This window comes from Lithobates pipiens, unplaced genomic scaffold (assembly GCF_037356315.1).
Source record: "Lithobates pipiens isolate NorthernLeopardFrog02 unplaced genomic scaffold, aLitPip1_a1.2 Scaffold_27, whole genome shotgun sequence".
Lineage (NCBI taxonomy): Eukaryota > Metazoa > Chordata > Amphibia > Anura > Ranidae > Lithobates > Lithobates pipiens.
In genome coordinates, this window is record NW_027507788.1 from 140455556 (window position 1) to 140476879 (window position 21324).

General features: G+C 49.0%; 1 protein-coding gene across 1 annotated transcript in view; it reads right to left on the reverse strand.

Annotated features, from left to right (window-relative positions):
- The window catches only part of ANKRD65 (ankyrin repeat domain 65), an 82207-nt gene that overhangs the window by 38102 nt on the left and 22781 nt on the right, over positions 1-21324 (reverse strand). Inside the window, exon 2 of the mRNA XM_077457573.1 lies at positions 9776-9974. Within this exon, the coding sequence (XP_077313699.1) occupies positions 9776-9972 (197 nt within the window). The 5' untranslated portion in view covers positions 9973-9974. The remainder of the gene's footprint in view (positions 1-9775; positions 9975-21324) is intronic.

Consider the following 21324-nt stretch of genomic DNA (forward strand, 5'->3'; position numbering starts at 1 on the left):
CAGTGAGGGACAGTCAGTTTAATCAGTAGCTGTTACTATTAGGTCCACAAAGGTTCTTTTCAGGACTGGTATGGTAATAGGCTTGTACACGTATAATATTCTTTCTTCCAAATATAGAAAGAATATTATACTTGACTGCTGCCCTTCTGCTGCAGTAGTCCTTTATGAGTATAGGGACTGAGGTACAGTCTGCTAATCATTCACAACCTACTAGTTCCACAAAGGTCCTTATAAGGACTGGTAAGGTATAGAGTACTACAGTACATAGGGTTGAGTGAGGTACAGTCTGCTATTCCTTAAAGAGGAAGTAAACCCTGATGGGTTTACTTCCTCTTTCATTCCCTGCAAAGGCAAAGCATAATGGACTACTATGCATCGCATAGTAGCCCATTATGTGTCACTTACCTGACACAGGAGCCAGCGATGTCACCGCTGCCCCCGTAGTCCAGCGCATCCATCTTTTCGGTGGGGTCTCGCAGCTCCGCCGCGATGACGTCACTCCCGCGCATGCGCACGGGAGCCGACACGCGCGGCAGCTCCGTTGTTGGAAATGCCGCGTTCAGTGCGCCTGCGCGCCGCTGTCTACGGCGCATGCGCCATAGACAGCGGTGCCTGTCTTCGGGCAAATATCTCCTAAACCGTATAGGTTTAGGAGATATTTCTTGGACCTACAGGTAAGCCTTAATCTAGGCTTACCTGTAGGTCAAAGTGGTTTGTAAGGGTTTACAACCACTTTAAGGACTGGTAAAGGTCCACAATATATAGGGTTGAGGTGCACTACTGCTGACTGCTGCCCTATACTGCAGCAGTCCTTTATCAGTATAGGGACTGAGGTACAGTCTGCTAATAATTCACAACCTACTAGTTCCACAAAGGTTCTTATAAGGACTGGTAAGGTATAGGGTACTACAATACATAGGGTTGAGTGAGGTACAGTCTGCTATTCCTTAAGGACTGGTATAGGTCCACAATATATAGGGTTGAGGTGCACTACTGCTGACTGCTGCCCTATACTGCAGCAGTCTTTTATCAGTATAGGGACTGAGGTACAGTCTGCTAATAATTCACAACCTACTAGTTCCACAAAGGTCCTTATAAGGACTGGTAAGGTATAGGGTACTACAGTACATAGGGTTGAGTGAGGTACAGTCTGCTATTCCTTAAGGACTGGTATAGGTCCACAATATATAGGGTTGAGGTGCACTACTGCTGACTGCTGCCCTATACTGCAGCAGTCCTTTATCAGTATAGGGCATACGCGATGGAACTCAACCTTCTATATGCTTGATAGGCTGCTTCAGCAGAAACATGCAGTTAACGTCTACCTGCATGAACTCTGCGGCAGAACAGGTTCTGGGGAGCTGGGTTTTTTTTCACCGCGCCAGTGGCTGCTCATGCGCGACGCATGCAGACTTCTGCGCCCATTTGAGGAGATCACCAAACTGGTCAGTCGCAGCCATGGCGCAATCAGTGACATGGTACCTTATGCCTTCTTTATGGAGCGTGCATTGCGTTGTGTCATTGATCAAGCTGTGGAGGAGCAGGAGCGGGAAGATGAGGAAGTCGCAATGCTGGATGAATTTCCAGGGGGGGCTACTCTATCTGAGACAAGTGAACAACAGGAATCTGAAGAGGAGTCAGAGGAGGATGGTGCCGGGGCGGATGAGGAGGAGCAAGAAGAGCATGCTTTTAACCTTTCTGGGATCCCTGTTGTTGTGCGTGGATGGGGAGAGGAGAATGAAGAGGACGACATTATCCTGGATGATGAGCAGGAGCCAGGCCACCACACCGCTTCCAGTTTAGTGCAAATGGCGGCCTTCATGCTCCAGTGTTTTAATAGGGACCCCTGTATAAAAAGCATAAGGGTCAAAGACCAGTACTGGGTGGCAACGTACTTAGACCCCCGGTACAAACACAAAATGGCGGAAATGTTACCGCCGTCACAGAGGGCTGTCAGAATGGAGCACTTCCAGGCCTTGCTTCGAGAAATGCTGCATTCTGCTTTTGCGTGCGCTGGCAGAAGAGCAATTCCCACTCCCAGAGAAGGAGTTGCGGGCACCAATCCAACAGCGCCTGCAAGAAGAGGCCGGTTTGAAGATGTGTTGGTGACTTCGGATATGAGGTCATTCTTTCAGCCGACCCATCGACAGGTGTCATCCGGATCCAGCATCAGGGAACGCCTAGACCGTCAGGTGTCCGACTACATCGAGGAGTGATGAACTCCTGGACTACTGGGTGGGCAGGCTTGACCTCTGGCCAGAGCTTGCCCAATTTGCAATGGAACTGTTGGCTTGCCCCTCATCCAGTGTCCTGTCCGAAAGGACGTTCAGCGCAGCAGGGGGGATCGTGACCGATAAGCGTACTCGCCTAGCTCATGACAGTGTTAACTACCTCACATTTCTAAAAATGAATGAGGCATGGATCTCAGAGGATTTCAACACATGTGACCAGTAGACCATGTATATGTCTATAAACGACTTTTTTAATCGAGCACACAGACCTTCTTTCTTCATTTGGCTCACTTCCTTGTCCAAAAAAGCACACCATACTATATGCCCGTACCCTCCTGTTTGAAGAGGTTGAGCGGTGTCATATTTCTACTGGGGCTGCTTATTATGAGGGGCTCCCACCATCCCTGTGCTGTGCTGACTTCCTCCTGGGGCTGCTTATTATGAGGGGCTCCCACCATCCCTGTGCTGTGCTGACTTACTCCTGGGGCTGTACCTCTGCTGTGCATATTATGAGGGGTTCCCACCATCCCTGTGCTATGCTCATTATGAGGGGCTCCCACCATCCCTGTGCTGTGCTGTCTTCCTCCTGGGGCTGTACCTCTGCTGTGCATATTATGAGGGGCTCCCACCATCCCTGTGCTATGCTCATTATGAGGGTCTCCCACCATCCCTGTGCTATGCTGACTTCCTCCTGGGGCTGCTTACGGTGCAGGTGTCAGTGCTGTATATCACGGTGCTGGTGTCAGTGCTGTATATCACGGTGCTGGTGTGAGTGCTTTATGTCACGCTGCTGATGTCAGTGCTGTATATCACAGTGCTGGTGTCAGTGCTGTAAATCACGGTGCTGGTGTCAGTGCTTTATGTCACGCTGCTGATGTCAGTGATCTCTATCACGGTGCTGGTGTCAGATCACTCTATCGCGGTGCAGGTGTCATTGCTGTATGTCACGCTGCTGATGTCAGTGCTGTATATCACGGTGTCAGTGATGTATATCACGGTGCTGGTGTCAGTGCTTTATGTCACACTGCTGATGTCAGTGCTGTATATCACGGTGCTGGTGTCAGTGCTGTATATCATGGTGCTGGTGTCAGTGCTTTATGTCACGCTGCTGATGTCAGTGCTCTCTATCACGGTGCTGGTGTGAGATCACTCTATCACGGTGCAGGTGTCAGTGCTGTATGTCACGCTGCTGATGTCAGTGCTGTATATCATGGTGCTGGTGTCAGTGCTTTATGTCCCTCTGCTGATGTCAGTGCTGTATATCACGGTGCAGGTGTCATTGCTGTATGTCACGCTGCTGATGTCAGTGCTGTATATCACGGTGCTGGTGTCAGTGCTGTATATCATGGTGCTGGTGTCAGTGCTTTATGTCCCTCTGCTGATGTCAGTGCTGTATATCACGGGGCTGGTGTCAGTGCTGTATATCACGGTGCTGGTGTCATTGCTGTATGTCACGCTGCTGATGTCAGTGCTCTCTATCACGGTGCTGGTGTCAGATCACTCTATCACGGTGCAGGTGTCATTGCTGTATGTCACGCTGCTGGTGATCATCTCCTGCACCATCTTCTTTGCCTACCCTGACCTTCCCTCTCCTCTATTGCCTTCATGCGCTCCACAGTCCTGAATTGTCACTACAATTTCACATATAAAAAAAGAATGCTTGTAGTTGTCGATCCCAGATTCACCTCATACATGTGTTATGTCATTGGCCATGTGGTGGGACTATGTTTTGCACAGCTAGTAATTATTTTGTGGCTGCAAATTTGACCTGTAGGTTTGCAAAGTTCGCCTCCCATTGAAGTCAATGGGGCCCGCCGCGAACGTTACGGTTCGCGATTTATCGGCCGCGTTCGCGGTCCGTGTTCGCAAAACCCCCCGTCGGAAGTTCGTCCATCACTATTGCCTGGGGGCCCCATGAGTTTTCAGTCCGCCCCTGAATCTAAGTTATAATATTAACCTTACTTTCACGTAATGAGCTAAACAAATGTTCTACAACACTCACTTTTGTCAAAATTTGGGAAATTGTTCTTGTGTTCATTGAGATATTGATTAAAATCGTACTTTTCAAAAGGGGTATACTCCTTTATGCTCATCGCTGCATATATAAATATACATACACACAGTATATTAAATTGTCGCACAAATCATTTTATGAGCCACGCTGTTTGTGTTTTAAGGGAAAAATCATGGTCACCCTACATACAGGTAATGCCTGAACAAGGATGGGAAGATCACTGGGTATTCTTTTAATGAAAGTTGCTGATTCAAAAATATTGAAAATTACTTTTGAATTAAAATGTTAAAGTTGATGTAAAATGTTAATGATTGGGTTTACACATACTGTTAAAGAGACCTTGTCCCCAGTTCAAGGTTTCTAGTTTTAATGCTTTTTTTAAAAGATGAAGAATGACAGATGCTGCCAGGTGAAAAAGCTTTCATTTATTCTGTCTTACTGGTAAGCTTCTCCAGCACCGTCAGCATGAGATGTGAAAGCTGCAGGAGAAGCTGAAAGATATTAGGATATGACACTCCTGGAAATGTCAGATTCCTACTGATTATTAAATAAAAAGAGACAAACATCAAATTAAAAAAATAAACACAAATATATAGATTATATGTAGCACCCTGTAGTTTGGGCAGTGAGCTCCTCACAAATTTACTTGGCACAAGTAGTTATCCTGGTTGATTGATAGAGATCCATTGATTTCTCCCTAAGTTTCACCTTGTTGCACTTTTCTCTTCTACCACTAGGTGGCCGAGTACTTTGTGATATTAGGTATGAGAAGAGCAACCCAAGGTCAGGTTATGTGGGTATATGGGGTATCTCAGCCAATGGGCTGTGTTCCCTTGGCCTGGCCTTGGCCTGCTAGGAGCACCTATATATTTGGATGGAGTTAGTTGATCTATGTTCTGTGCCACCCAGATGGCTGTCTGGGTGGATGTGTGTCATGTGCCCTGGGCTGCTAGGCCAGAGATTGGGCCTATCCAGGGACATCTGGCTGCTAGGCTGGCTGAGGGCCTATCCAGAAGCAAGAGAGCAGTGCAGGGTTGGGACTGCGGCTTGCAGTCCAACCAAAAGTGATGGTTCTGCCAACCGGAGAACCTGTCAGTGGTCGGAGGTAAAAGAGAAGCTGTCGCCACTAAGGAACCGACCATCTTATTACCAGGGACCACAGTGAGTAACTGAAGCAAGTACCAGAGCAGTATTCTCACCGAACAGGCACGGTGGAGAATCGGGAAACTTCAGATGGTGATCAAGTCAGGGGCCCAACCAGTGGAAGTGACCTTGCAGAGCAGCCTTGTGTGTCACCCAGGGACCGAGCTGGTCAGCAGGGGTGAGTCTTGAGAAGTATCTGTAGTGCCAAGGTGGGGATCCAGCAGGGAATCGCGCATGACGCTTGAGGGAGATACCACCGCAAAGATTGGAGGAGCTCAAGGGATTCAGAGTCAGGGAATCAGAGGGTCTAGTGAGAGACTACAAGAAGCAGTTGTAGTGACGCTGAAGGAACTGTTATGTTTGAATTAGTAACTGTTAAAGACTGTTGCCATAGGAGACAGCATTCCTGCATGTGCAGATGTGGTGCCTTGCTGGGGCCTTTACATGTGTAATAAGGATCCTCAAGAATTATGCCCTCTAAAGGGGAGATTGAAGGGGAAATATGCGATTCGTTTTGTTGGAGTCACATACCAGCGAAGGAGTATTTTATATGCATTCTCTTGGGCTAGAGAATTAATGGAACATTTAGCCACATTGGTGCAGATTTTACTCCATTCAGTGATATCTAAAGAATCTCCTAGATCTATTTCCCAAGCAAGAGCATAGGCAGATTTACTAATGGATTGTGAAGAAATTTGTGAAGCGTAAATAAGAGAAAGAATGCCAGGGAAAGGTGGATTAATTTGCATATTTTTTCAAAAGGTCTTAAAGCGGAGCTCCACCCTAAAGTGGAGCTTCCGCTCATTGGAACCCTCCCCCCCTCCGGCGCCACATTTGGCACCTTTCAGGGGGGAGGGAGGTGCAGGTACCTGTACAGTACAGGTATCTGCACCCACTTCCGGCATAGATATCTGCAGAATATACGCCCCTTTCCGCAGAATCTACGCCCCTTTCCGAAGGTCCCCCGCTGTCTGCTGGGAAACACACGGGTCCCAGAGACAGCGGGGACCATCCTTATTGCGCAGCGCGACTCGCGCATGCGCAGTAGGGAACCGGGAAATGAAGCCGCAAGGCTCCACTTCCTGATTCCCATACCCAAGATGGCGGCGGCAGCACCTGAGAGACGATCGAGAGATCGGCTTCGGGTGCCGACATCGCGGGCGCGCTGGGCGGGTAAGTGTTCTTATTTTAAAAGTCAGCAGCTGCAGTATTTGTAGCTGCTGGCTTTAAAAAAAAAAAAAAATGGCGGAACTCCCGCTTTAAGAGGGTCAGACATGTTAAGGAAGAAGGAGAGAGCAGGGTATTTATAAAATTTGTAATTAGAATTAAGCATGATGATTCTGATAGAGGGAGATGTCAATGTTTTTAGAAAGATAAGATTGTGTTTTGATCCCTTCTAACGAAAAGAGGTCATGTATAAATTTATCATTTTTATTATGCCACCAAATAACATTTTTGGAATCCTCCATGGCTGGGGGGAACATAGGGAACATAGAGTTGTTAAGAATCCCAGATAAGGGAAGGTGTGGAGTATCAGATGACTAAGATGACTAGAGTATTTAAAACGGTCCCAGCAAGAGAGAGAATGGCGTAGAGTAAGATCATCTATAAACGGATGATGGGATTTTTTTTCATTTTGGATAGAGCAAAGTAGGGTTCTAACCCCTTTTGTCCATCTTTGCCACATTGCAGAGATTTCCCTTCACTTCCTGTCCCATAGCCAAACAGGAAGTGAAAGGAAATCCTTGCAAATTAAGGGAATTCCTTGGGGACCCCCCCCCCCCACCCCAGGCCACCAGAACTAGTGTCCCCATTGGAAGATTTCCCCAGTTTTACTTTTCTGAGGACAACCCAAAACAGGGCACATAGAGAGTGTGAATTTCCTTAATGGGGGCACAGACAGCTATAAAAACTGACAGGTGTTCTAATCCCTCTCCATTCTCTCCAAAACGAAACAAAAAGTTTTGCCATTAGTTAAACTTTAGAGCGGCCTTCCACCTACTGCCAGTTTCCCTTAGTTAGAATGGAGGCGCCTGCACCCGATCCGATGGACGGATCGGCCTCAGGGACCGACATTGTGGGCTTCCTGGACAGGTAAGTGTACTTATTAAAAGTCAGCAGCTACAGTGGAACTCAGCTTTAAGAGCACTTATATGATATTTTGTATTATTATTGCACTGTCAGAGAGTATATTTTTAGTTACTCTTGTTTGTATATAGAATTTGGTGAACCATGCTTGCATAATGTATATTGAAAGGGCAACTTATCTACTTTGGAAGCCTGAGACAGCACAGAAGCACAGCTGGGAGACAGAACATGGTTACCTTATTATAGATAATACCTGAACAAGGATGGCAGAAATAGCAGGTGTTCTGTGGGCCTCAGTTTGATTTAGTTAGGACACACTATCTGCATGGAGTTTGCATGCTCTCCCTGTGTTTGTATTGGGGTTTCTTTAAGTACCGGTAGCTTAATTGGCTCCTGTCTAAGCTGGCCCTAGTATTTACACTATATTAACAAAAGTATTGGGACACCTGCCTTTACACACACATTAACTTTAATGGCATCCCAGTCTTAGTCTGTAGGGTTCAATATTGAGCTGGCCCACCCATTGCAGCTATAACAGCTCAACTTTTCTGGGAAGGCTGTCCACAAGGTTTAGCAGTGTGTCTACAGGGATATTTGAACATTCTTCCAGAAGCGCATTTGTGAGGTCAGGCACTGATGTTGGACGAGAAGGCCTGGCTCGCAGTCTCTGCTCTAATTCACCCCAAAGGTGTTCTATCAGGTTGAGGTCAGGGCTCTCTGCAGGCCAGTCAAGTTCCTCCACCCCAAACTTGCTCATTCATGTCTTTATGGACCTTGCTTTGTGCACTGGTGTGCAGTCATGTTGGAACAGGAAAGGGCCATCCCCAAACTCTTCCCACAAAGTTGGGATCATGAAATTGTCCAAAATTTATTGGTTTGCTGAAGTCTTAAGCGTTACCTTCACTGGAACTAAGGGGCCAAGCCCAATCCCTGAAGAAAAACAACCCCAAACCATAATCCCCCTCCAACAAATTATTTGGACCAGTGCACAAAGTGTCCCAATACTTTTGGTAATATAGTGTATGTATGCATGTGAGGTGGGGACCCAAGTCTACTATACATCAATCAAAATTCATCCTGTTCAGCCAATGTCTGTAAACCACCCTATCAGGTTTTTGCTGCTCGATCCTCACCACCGGCTATAGCCAGCAGCGCTGATCACTGTATTCTGACAGCAAAAAAATCTTGCCGCTATCAGAATACAAAGCTCAGCAGGAAGGATTAACCCATCCACATAATTTTTTTTTTCACTGGTTGAATGAAAAAAGAAAAATTATCTATAAGCTGCTTTAGGTTGTACGCTCCCTATGACAGGGACTGATTTAAATGTTCAGTATGTAAAGCACTGCATAAATTGTCAGTACTACATAAATACCTGTAATAAATGGAGACAGGATCTCTTTAACCCGTTCCCGCCGAGCGTATTCAGATGTGCGTACTCGGCTCTCGGGGTTATACTGGTATGATGCCCGCACCTGCAGGCATCATCCTGGTACCGTTGTTTAGAGCGGGTGATCGGCTATCCAGGGATAACAACCAATGTGGCCAAAAGGTGCTTGGCTGTTATCCCGCTGCCTTCCGCCGCTCTTCCCAGGCCTCCCGGTGGCACGGAAGGCCCGATCGACAATCCACCGCTTCTGGCGGCTAGGAACAGACTGGAACAAAGCCGGAAACAAAGCCTCCTGATTTTAAACTCAGACACAACGTCATAACGTCACTTCCTGTTTACTCGGCTGCCAATGGCGCTGGTTTTAAAAAAATATACAGTATTCAGAATCGCCAAAATGGCATTCTGAATACTTTGAAGTACAAAGGAGGGATTGGAGGTCTTTTAGACCCCCGATCCCTCCATAAAGAGTACCTGTCACCACCTAACCTGGTAACCGTAAAAAAAAAGTAAAGCGTCGCCTATGGAGATTTCTAGGTACCATAGTTTGTCGTCATTCCATGAGTGCGTGCAATTATAAAGCGTTAGGTATCTATTTACTCGGCGTAACATCATCTTTCACATTATATAAAAAAAAATTGGGCTAACGTTACTGTTTAGTTTTTTTTAAATCCATGAAAGTGTCCCTTTTTCCTTTGCATTTAAAACACCTTCTATAGCCTTCTAGCTGTCTGTCAACCACCCTACTAAAAGCGATTAACCATAAATTCAGAGGGTTGGCAAGGGCTGCTGCCAGCGTATATAAGCCCTTAAGTGTAAAATAAGCCTTTTTAATTGCCCAGTATGAACAAGTTTGTAGAGCTAAAGAAAATTGCACAGTGTATTGCCAACTTTAGGTTTATGGTAACAAACCTGTCATCAATTTTTTCTCCTTGTTGGAGCAATTGTTTTACAAGACGTGTGTTCCCATTCCAGGCGGCCATATGAAGAGCTCTCCATTCTGCATTGGTATTGCCTTGTTTATCCGGCAGGCTCATCTCCTCGCTCAACTGCAGACATCTCCTGGCCAGCTCTACTTCGGGAGTCAGTCTTCCCACCCTCTGATGCATACCTGCAAAATTACACATACAGCTTCATTACTGCTCATTTTTAGAAATAAAGCTCATTTAGCCACAACAAGAGTTTTACAAGAAGCTCTGTACAGCTCACGCACGTGCAGTCGGAAGCCGGTTGTGAAGCTGCAAGGAGTCACAGCTGCTGGCTTCCTACAATTAGCATACTAGTGGCAGGTAGTGATGGATGAACTTCCGACGGGACGTTTCGCGAACGGGGACCGCGAACGCGGCCGATAGTTTGCGAACCGTGGCGGGCCCCATTGACTTCAAAGTCAAATTTGCAGCCACAAAATAATTAATAGCTGTGCAAACATAGTCCCACCACATGGCCAATGACATAACACATGTATGAGGTGAATCTGGGATCGACAACTACAAGCATTCTTTTTTTATATGTGAAATTGTGACAATTCAGGACTGTGGAGCGCATGAAGGCAATGGAGGAGAGGGAAGGTCAGGGTAGGCAAAGAAGAGGGTGCAGGAGATGATCACCAGCAGCGTCACATACAGCAATAACACCAGCACCATGATATACAGCACTGACACCAGCACCATGATAGAGAGCACTGACATCAGCAGCGTGACATACAGCAATGACACCTGCACCGTGATAGAGTGATCTGACACCAGCTGCGTGATAGAGAGCACTGACATCAGCAGCGTGACATAAAGCAATGACACCTGTACCGTGATAGAGTGATCTGACACCAGCACCGTGATAGAGAGCACTGACATCAGCAGCGTGACATACAGCAATGACACCTGCACCGTGATAGAGTGATCTGACACCAGCACTGTGATAGAGAGCACTGACATCAGCAGTGTGACATAAAGCACTGACACCAGCACCATGATATACAGCACTGACACCAGCACCATGATAGAGAGCACTGACATCAGCAGCGTGACATAAAGCACTGACACCAGCACCGTGATATACAGCACTGACACCAGCACCGTGATATACAGCACTGACACTTGCACCGTAAGCAGCCCCAGGAGGAAGTCAGCATAGCACAGGGATGGTGGGAGCCCCTCATAATGAGCATAGCACAGGGATGGTGTGAGCCCCTCATAATATGCACAGCAGAGGTACAGCCCCAGGAGGAAGTCAGCACAGCACATGGATGGTGGGAGCGCCTCATAATGAGCATAGCACAGGGATGGTGGGAGCCCCTCATAATATGCACAGCAGAGGTACAACCCCAGGAGGAAGTCACCACAGCACAGGGATGGTGGGAGCCCCTAATAATAAGCAGCCCCAGGAGGAAGTCAGCACTGCACAGGGATGGTGGGAGCCTCTCATAATAAGCAGCCCCAGGAGGAAGTCAGCATAGCACAGGGATGGTGGGAGCCCCTCATAATAAGCAGCCCCTGGAGGAAGTCAGCACAGCACAGCACAGGGATGGTGAACTTTACAAACTTACAGGTCATATTTGTAGCCACAAAATAATTACTAGCTGTGCACACATAGTCCCACCACATGGCTAATGACATAACACATGTATGAGGTGAATCTGGGATCGACAACTACAAGCATTCTTTTATTATATGTGAAATTCTGACAATTCAGGACTCTTGAGACAATGGAGGCGAGGGAAGGTCAGGGTAGGCAAAGAAGAGGGTGCAGGAGATGATCACCAGCACCATGATATAGAGCACTGACACCTGCACCGTGATAGAGTGATCTGACACCAGCACCATGATAGAGAGCACTGACATCAGCAGCGTGACATAAAGCACTGACACCAGCACCGTGATATACCAGTTCTTAAGGATTAGCAGACTGTACCTCATTCAACGCTATATACTGTAGTACCCTAGACCTTACCAGTCCTTATAAGGACCTTTGTGGAACTAGTAGGTTGTGAATGATTAGCAGACTGTACCTCAGTCCCTATACTGATAAAGGACTACTGCAGCAGAAGGGCAGCAGTCAGCAGTAGTGCACCTCAACCCTATATAAATTGTGGACCTATACCATTCCTTAAGGAATAGCAGACTGTACCTCACTCAACCCTATGTACTGTAGTACCCTATACCTTACCAATCCTTATAAGGACCTTTGTGGAACAAGTAGGTTGTGAATGATTAGCAGACTGTACCTCAGTCCCTATACTGATAAAGGACTACTGCAGCAGAAGGGCAGCAGTCAGCAGTAGTGCACCTCAACCCTATATAAATTGTGGACCTATACCAGTCCTTAAGGAATAGCAGACTGTACCTCACTCAACCCTATGTACTGTAGTACCCTAGACCTTACCAGTCCTTATAAGGACCTTTGTGGAACAAGTAGGTTGTGAATGATTAGCAGACTGTACCTCAGTCCCTATACTGATAAAGGACTACTGCAGCAGAAGGGCAGCAGTCAAGTATAATATTCTTTCTCTATTTGGAAGAAAGAATATAATACGTGTACAAGCCTATTACCATACCAGTCCTGAAAAGAACCTTTGTGGACCTAATAGTAACAGCTACTGATTAAACTGACTGTCCCTCACTGCCTCACACACAGCTTCCTGCCTGTCCCTATTTAAACTGACAAAACAGAGGCTGCTGGAATAACTTGAATAGCACTTTTGTGGACCTAATAGTAACAGCTTATGATTAAACTGACTGTCCCTGCAGCACACATCGTCCTGTCCCTTTCTCTACACTGACAAAAGACACTCAGGCTGCTGCAACAATCACTAGCACAGCAGTACCTCAAACCTATATCCTGAACTACACCTAACACCTATACCAGTCCTGAAAAGAACTTTTGTGGACCAAATAGCTAGCGATTTGGGTCACTGCAGTCTCTCCCTGCTCCACACAGCAACCTCTCCCTATAGTGACAGAAGAAAGAATGTAAAATGGCCGCCGGATCGGGTCTATTTATAAGTTAGGGGGAATGTCCAAGTGTCCATGTGCTGTAATGTCTCAATTGACTGTCCTGTACCCCATGATGGATGTGTCATCATAGGTCAAAGTTCTTTTACACAGTAAACACGGAAGTCTGCCGGGCGAACGGCGGCAATAGTCCGCCGATCGGGCGGACCGCGAACAGCCGAAATTCGCCGCAAAACGACCGCCGGGCGAACCGTTCGCCATCCCTAGTGGCAGGGAACCAAAGGGTAGTGAAGACTGTGCTGGATCCTTGTACAGGTAAATGTCCTTTTATTAGGTGGTAAGTGTCAAGTAACATCCACATGGATGTCAGGACTAAGGATGAGCCGAACACCCCCCTGTTCGGTTCGCCCCAGAACCTGCGAACAGACCTGAACTTTAGAACCCTATTAAAGTCTATGGGACTCGAATGTTTAAAATCTAAAGTGCTAATTTTAAAGGCTAATATGCAAGTTACTGTCCTAAAAAAAGTGTTTGGGGACCTGGGTCCTGCCCCAGGCGACATGAATCAATGCAAAAAAAAGTTTTAAAAACGGACGTTTTTTCAGGAGCAGTGATTTTAATAATGATTAAAATGAAACAATAAAAGTGTAATATTCCTTTAAATTTCATACCTGGGGGGTGTCTATAGTATGCCTGTGAAGGGACGACAATTCATTCATTGATTAAAAAAAAAAAAAAAAAAAGAGTGGGGTTCCCCTAAATTCAATTACCAGACCCTTCAGGTCTGGTATGGATATTAAGGGGAACCCCGCGTCAAATTTAAAAAAAATTGACGTGTGGGTCCCCCTAAAAATCCATACCAGACCCTTTATCCGAGCACGCAACCTGGCAGGCCGCAGGAAAAGAGGGGGGGACAAGAGAGTGCCCCCCTCCTGAACCGTACCAGGCCACATGCCCTCAACATTGGGAGGATGCTTTGGCGGTCTGTGACCCCTCAAAGCACCATGTCCCCATGTTGATGGGGACAAGGGCCTCATCCCCACAACCCTAGCCGGTGGTTGTGGGGGTCTGCGGGCAGGGGGCTTATCAGAATCTGGAAGCCCCCTTTAACAAGGGGACCCCTAGATCCCAGCCCCCTCTGTTTGAAATGGTAAGGGGGTACCCCTACCATTTCACAAAGAAAGTGTAAAAAATGGTTAAATAAGACAAACACACTTTTGAAAAATTCCTTTATTAAAAAAAAAAGAAAAAAAAAGATTCCAGCGTTTTTTTTTTAATTTGACGCGGGGTTCCCCTTAATATCTATACCAGACCTGAAGGGCCTGGTAATTGAATTTAGGGGAACCCCACGCTTTTTTTTTTTGTATTAATGAATGAATTGTCGGCTCCGTAATACAGAGAACACGAGAACACTCATTAAGTGTTCTCTGTATTACGGGAGCCGACAATTCAAAGTGATTTTAAAAGACTTTTTTTCCTTGCGAAATTACACTTTGTGCAGGGACAGTTCTAAGCACGGGAAACATGCGCCCCTTCACAGGCATACTATAGACACCCCCCAGGTATGAAATTTAAAGGAATATTACACTTTTATTGTTTCACTTTAATTATTAAAATCACTGCTCCTGAAAAAACGCCCGTTTTTAAAACTTTTTTTTGCATTGATCCATGTCCCCTGGGGCAGGACCCAGGTCCCCAACCACTTTTTAGGACAGTAACTTGCATATTAGCCTAAAATTAGCACTTTAGATTTCTCCCATAGACTTGTACAGGGTGTTCCGGCTTTTCGAATTTGCCGCGAACAGCCCAAATTGTTCACTGTTCGCTGAACAGGCGAACAGGCAATGTTTGAGTTGATCTCAATGTTTGAGTTCGAGCCGAACTCATGGTCGATTCGAACTCAAAACTCATCCCTAGTCAGGACCCAAAGTTTCACAGCAGAACATGGTGCTCAAAATGGGGGGGGGGGAGCAAACTGATCTATTCTGAAAACTACTGAAAAACATCAAATGCAGCCACTGTGCCCATCATATGAAGCCACTGTGCCCCATAAAATGCAGCCTCTGTGCCCATCATATGCAGCCTCTGTGCCCATCATATGCAGCTTCTGTACCCATCATATGCAGCACGTGCCCGTCATATGCAGCCTGTACCTATCATATGCAGTCTCTGTGCCCATCTTATGCAACCTATGTCCATAATATGCAGCTTCTGTGCCCATCATATGCAGCCTGTGCCCATAATATGCGGCTTCTGTGCCCATAATATGCGGCCTCTTTGCCCATCCTATGCAGCCTGTGCCCATCTTATGCAGCCTGTGCCGATAATATGCAGCCTGTGCCCATAATATGCAGCTTGTGCCCATAAAATGCAGCTTCCATGGGGGGCGTGTCCGGATGTAGAGGGGGACAGACATGCCGCTGCGGAGCTCCGCCGATCCTCCATCCATCCGTCGCCATCCTGCCTTACCGCTGGCCTGGAGAGCCACCACATCCTCCCAACTAGGTACCGGACAAATTATACACCCATCCCAGCTGGAATTTACGGAATCGGCCGGGCAGAAGTGATTTTACACAGCGGAGACCCACCGCCATCTTGCAGCCTACGAGGCCTCCGCAATCCGCGGGCTTGAGTGCCGCGATCGGCGGACCGAGCGGTGTGAATCCGGGCGTTTTAGTGGCGGTGGTCCCCTGGGAGTGTGCTGAGCGTTGTGGGGGGCCCCATCGGCCGCTAGCAATCCCGTGGCGGCCGCTTTTGAGCGCCCGAGGCCCGCCGCCATCTTGCGGCCTACCGTGTCTGGAACAGCCTCAGGTACTGTCCATTTGCTGATCAGGCCTGCTTCCCTCTAGCCACCATCTCTGCCTTAACCTCTGCAAGCTGGACTGCCTTCCCTGTGACACCCACTGAACTTCCGTGGTGCTGTGCTGCCTGCCTTGTATTAGTCTCTGTGCACAGCCATACTGAACTGCCTCCCTGTATTGCTATCTATGCTACAGCTTTACTGAACTGCACCCCTGTATTGCTTTCTATGCTACAGCTTTACTGAACTGCACCCCTGTACTCCCATTTGTGTCATAGCAATACTGCACTGCACCCCTGTGAGGCTGTGTATGCCGCAGCCATACTGACTTGCCCCCCTGGGCTGACACCTGTGCCGCAGCATTGCTCTACCGCCTCCCTGTGCCATTCTCTGTGCCACTGTCGTACCCACCTACCTCCTTCAGCTACCATCTATGTCATGGCATCGCTATCCTACCTCCCTGGGCTATCATCTGTTACATGTCACTGCTGAGCTGCCTTCCTGTGTTACCCTATATGCCACCGCAATCCTGAACTGCCCTCCCGTGCTTCTGCCTGTGTCACAGCACTACTGATCTGCCTCTCTGTGATACCACTTGTGCCATGGCACCACTGCATTGCCTCCCTGCGCTGTTGCCTGTGCCATAGCGATACTGAACTGACTCCCTGTACTATTGTTTGTGTTCCACTAATGCTGAACTGCCTTCCTTTGTTCTCATCTGCGTTTTGGCACCATTGAACTGGCCTCTTGGGCATTAAAGGGGGCAAACATAACTCCAGACGGAAGACCTCTTCTGCCCCGGTATCGTCCCCGCAGCAGGTGAGGCAGCAGCAGCCCCCTTCTGCTGGCGCCAACATGGCGACCCAGACCCCGCCACAAGACCCGGCCACCGTGGAGGAGGACAGATTTCAAGCACTGATGCAGGCTATTTTGGGGTGTAAAACGACCCTGACAGCGAAAATTGACCTCCTACAGACGGATGTGGGGTTGGTGCGTCGCGATATGGACAAATTCAGGGAGCGGATGGGGGAGGTGGAGCGGCGGGTGGGTGACACCGAAGATGCCCTTAGAGATCACCGTGCCTCCCTTCATACTCTCCAGGTGCGGGTGCGGGCGCTGGAGTCCCAAGCGGAGGACAGTGAAAATAGGAACAGAAGGAACAACCTCTGTGTGGTGTGCCTACCAGAGGGAGAGGAGGGACAGGACCCTGCAACCTTCGCTGAACATCTTCTCCGCACTCTCCTACCAGCAGCGGTATTCTCTCCTCAGTACGTGGTTGAGCGGGCCCACAGGATGCCATCCATGCGGGGACCGCCCGGTGCTCCGCCTCGCACCTTTATCATGCCTCTACTAAACATCAGGGATCGGGATCTGGTCCTCCGCGAGGCGCGAAAAATCCCTGAGCTACGGTTTGCAAATGCCCATCTCATGCTGTTCCCGGACTACTCCGTAGAGACCCAGCGGCAGAGGAAGACTTTTGACCATGTCAAGGCCCAGTTACTGGCGAGGAGCATCAAATACGGTATGCTGTTCCCTGCACGCCTTCGGGTGATAGATGGGGAGTCCAGCCGCTACTTTACTTCGCCAGAAGAGGCTTCACAATGGCTAGACACTCTACCCAGGCCCCGGTAACTATGGTGCCTTATACAACCTATGCTTCTACTGTCGCTCCATGGTATCTCCTGTTCTTCCCCCCCCCCCCCCCCCCCATTTACTGACTCCCCCTGTGTGACTTTCTACTGAGGAGGACTGTGTGCCTTAGGCTCTGGTGTGTGTAAGTGCCCCACTGCTCCAGTTTATTTTGCACAAGTGCTGGTCTGGGCCTGCATGACCTGCTCGCTGTTCTGAGTTCTACTACCTGGGTCAGTTGTCCCCCTGACCGAGACATCATGGCTCACCCCATCCCCTCCTTGGATCCTGGCTTTTACTAGCGCTGAGCCTAGGAGCTGTATGGACTCACTGCCAGTTGGGGTCTTGGACACTGTTGAGGGGTGGTGGGGGGAAGGGACAGCTCAGCGACAACGGAGTCTCCATGCCAATGGAGCGACATGATGCAGTCATTGTTTTATGCCTTACCTCAATGTAAAGTTTTTAAGTATGTGCCCTTGACTTCGGTCAAGAGATCCTGCCTTATTGGTTTGTCTATACTGGTTTTCTATTCTTGGTCTCCCGGGCTGGGGTTGGTGCTGTGCGGACGGCAGCAACCGTGCAATTGCTGCTCACAACTCCACCTCGGGCTACCCCTCTTAGTTCTCCCTGTGCCCCCACAGGAGTTCTACCTGATTTGCTCCGGTTGAGCTGAGTTTTGGTTTCGGGAATGGGCACTCCGAGTTTCCCAAAGGGTGTGCAGGGTGGGGGGAGGGGGGGGGTTGGGTTGTTTTCTTTTCTGTTATTGTACATGTTGGAATGGTTTTGCAGTGGTACCTTTCTCTGGTGGGACCCCCACCGTTGGCAGTGGTTGCTGTTGGCGGTCTGGGCCTCCAGGCTGGTGCTGGGGGGTGGGCATGGTGATGCTTGTCTCCACCCGGGCCCAGAGATGCGGTGCTCCCCTGACGTTCATTTGCGGCAGACCTTGCTATGACTCAGCTGAGGCTGCTGTCCTGGAACGTCCGGGGACTGAACGATAAATTAAAACGCTCCTTGGTATGGGTATATCTTAAACAGCATAGCCCACATGTGTGCATCCTCCAGGAGACTCATCTTGTGGGTAATAGGATTTTGAGCCTGCGGAGGCAGTGGGTGGGCAGGGGTTATCACTCCACATACTCGTGTTATGCCCGGGGGGTTAGTATATTGATACACAAATCCCTCACGTGTGAAATATTGAATGTACAACTGGACCCGGGGGGCAGATATGTGATCCTGCATGCTGTTATAGACACGGTGGAAATGGTAATTGTGGGCCTTTATATTCCGCCACCGGCTACCACTGCCCTGTTAAAACTTCTGGTTCCCCTTATAGCTAGCTACCCCACCGATAACATTATTATCACGGGTGACTTTAACATGGTTCCAAACCCTGCACTGGATAGGATGTCCATGGGGGGTGGTGTGGACTCCCCGCTATCAAGATGGACGAATCTCTATGGCCTTACTGATGTTTGGCGGTGGAGAAACCCGGGGGAGAGGGCCTACACATGTCACTCCACCTCTTACAGAGCTATGTCACGGATTGACCTGGTGTTGGTTAGTGGCGGGATGCTCTCCCGGGTGCGGGTGGTGGACATGCTTCCGAGAGGGATCTCGGATCATGTCCCCATGCTATGCACCTTTTAACTGATGCCCCCCCCCCCACGGAGAGAATCTGGCGCTTGTCTAGATACTGGATCTCTGGCCTGCTGGTGGACATAGAGATTTCTAAACATATCCAGACTTACTGGCTCACAAATGCGGGTTCAGCTTCAGCACTTCATGTGTGGGATGCGTTTAAGGCGTACATTAGGGGGGCATACCAATCCTCTATAGGAAGGGCCAGACACGACTCAGTGATTACCTTGGCGGAGGCTGTGGCGTCTGCCAAGGAGCTGGAGGCTCGCTTCGCCTCCACCCAAAACCCCATTACCTATTTAGACATGCAACGGCTTACAGGGAAGTGATGCTTCTTAGGGTGGCGGGGGCAAAAAAGCAACAACTGGCTCAGACGCACCGCATTTTTGAGCAGGGGGGGAAGACCGACCGCCTACTGGCCTGGTTGGCGAGAGAGCAACAGCCTACCACCTCTATTGCCCGTATTCGGGACTTGGATGGCACGGTGCTGGTGGACCCCTCACTCATAAATGCCCGGTTCGCTTCCTACTATAGCGATCTCTATAGCTCCCGGGTAGACTATTCCGACGCTGACATTGACCGGTTCCTGAACCGTATACAGTTCCCTACTCTCTCCCCTGAGGGCTGGGATTCTTTGGAGGCCCCCATAATGGAAGAGGAGGTTCAGCGGGCACTGGGGGAACTTCAGGCGGGGAAAATTCTGGGCCTCGATGAGATTCCTCCGGAATTTTATAGGCAGTATGGGGACGAGTTGGTCCCCAGGCTGCACTGTATGATAGTCCAATCTCTTCGAGGGGAGGCCCTACCGGCATCAATGGCTGAGGCGGTTATAGTGGTTATACCCAAGCCGGGTAAGGACCCAGAGCTGTGTTCCTCCTATCGCCCCATATCCTTACTTAATGCCGACGCCAAGGTGCTTAATAAAATCTTGGCACGGAGATTAAATGAGGTAATCCTTACTCTGGTACACGAGGACCAGTCGGGGTTTATGCCGGGCAAGGGTACGGATATAAATCTACGGAGGTTATACACGGTTCTGGGATCTGATGCCCACTTGGTCCCGACAGATGCAGTGGCCTCCCTGGATGCTGAAAAAGAATTTGACTCTGTCGAGTGGGAGTATCTTTGGGGGGTCCTGCTCCGCTTTGGCTTCGGCCCCAGATTTGGGGTCCGGGCTATCTATGGTGCCCCTAGGGCGCGAGTGCGCACTGGATCAGTCATTTCTCCCCCTTTTCTCCTCCGCAGGGGTACTCGACAGGGATGCCCACTCTCCCCGGCAATTTTTGCGCTAGCTATAGAACCAATGGCCATGTTGATCAGATCCTCTTCGGCGATCCGTGGCATCCCCTTGGGCCCTGTGGAGGAGAAAATTTCCCTTTATGCCGATGACACCCTTTTATACCTCTGGGAGGTGTCCACGTCACTAGAGGAGGCCCTCTCCCTTATCGATAACTTTGGCAGGTACTCAGGGGTCAGGGGAGTAAACTGGGACAAATCGATCCTGTTTGCTCTTCACCCCTTGGATGCTGGGCTCCCGGTCCACGCCCCACTTCAACTGGTCAACCAGTTTAAATATTTGGGGGTGATCATCCACAGAGACTTGGCCTGATTCATACCTCTTAATCTTGACCCAGTTTTGTCTTCACTGACGAGACAGTGTTCAGGTTGGAGGACTTTGCCTCTTTCACCAGTGGGCAGAGTTAACTTGATCAAGATGACAGTCCTACCCAAGTTCACCTATCTGTTTCGGCAGACTCCGGTGCATATCTCCCAGGCTTTCTTTCGGAAGTTAAATAGTTTGATTGTTTCCTTTATCTGGAACGGCGGAGCCCCGAGGATTGCGCAGAGCACGCTTCAGGTCCCGCTCTCTTTAGGGGGTCTGGCTTTACCGTGCTTTGCGAAATACTACTGGGCCGCAGTTTTGGTAACGGTGCGGTGGTGGTTGTCGGCTGAGCCGTCGAACCCTGCGGCTACCCTTGAGGTGGCACTCCTGGGCTCTCACTCCGAACTCCGGAATTTGGTCCACAGAGGTCCTAGGTCCAATCCCTGGTTTACTCCCTCAATGCGGACCACGCTGAAGGTATGGGATGCAGTCAAGGCCAAGATAGGGAAACCGCATAGTTGGTCCCCTGACACTCCGCTGTGGGGGAATCCGTGGCTCCCCCACTTTCGAACCATTCCAGATCCGATGTTGTGGGCCCGGGGAGGTATCAAAACTCTGGCGGATGTCTCCTCCCCGCAGGGGCTGCTTTCATTTGACGAACTGAAACGTAGATATGGGCTGCCTAACTCCATGTTTTTTCGGTACATCCAGCTCCGGCATGCCTATCGTGCACAGTTTCCATGTGCTATTGCTCTAGAGGCGACCCCTGTGGAGACTATTCTGGCCCTCTCGAATGAAAAGAAAACGCTGTCAACACTATATGCTGTTTTAAATAGTACTGATA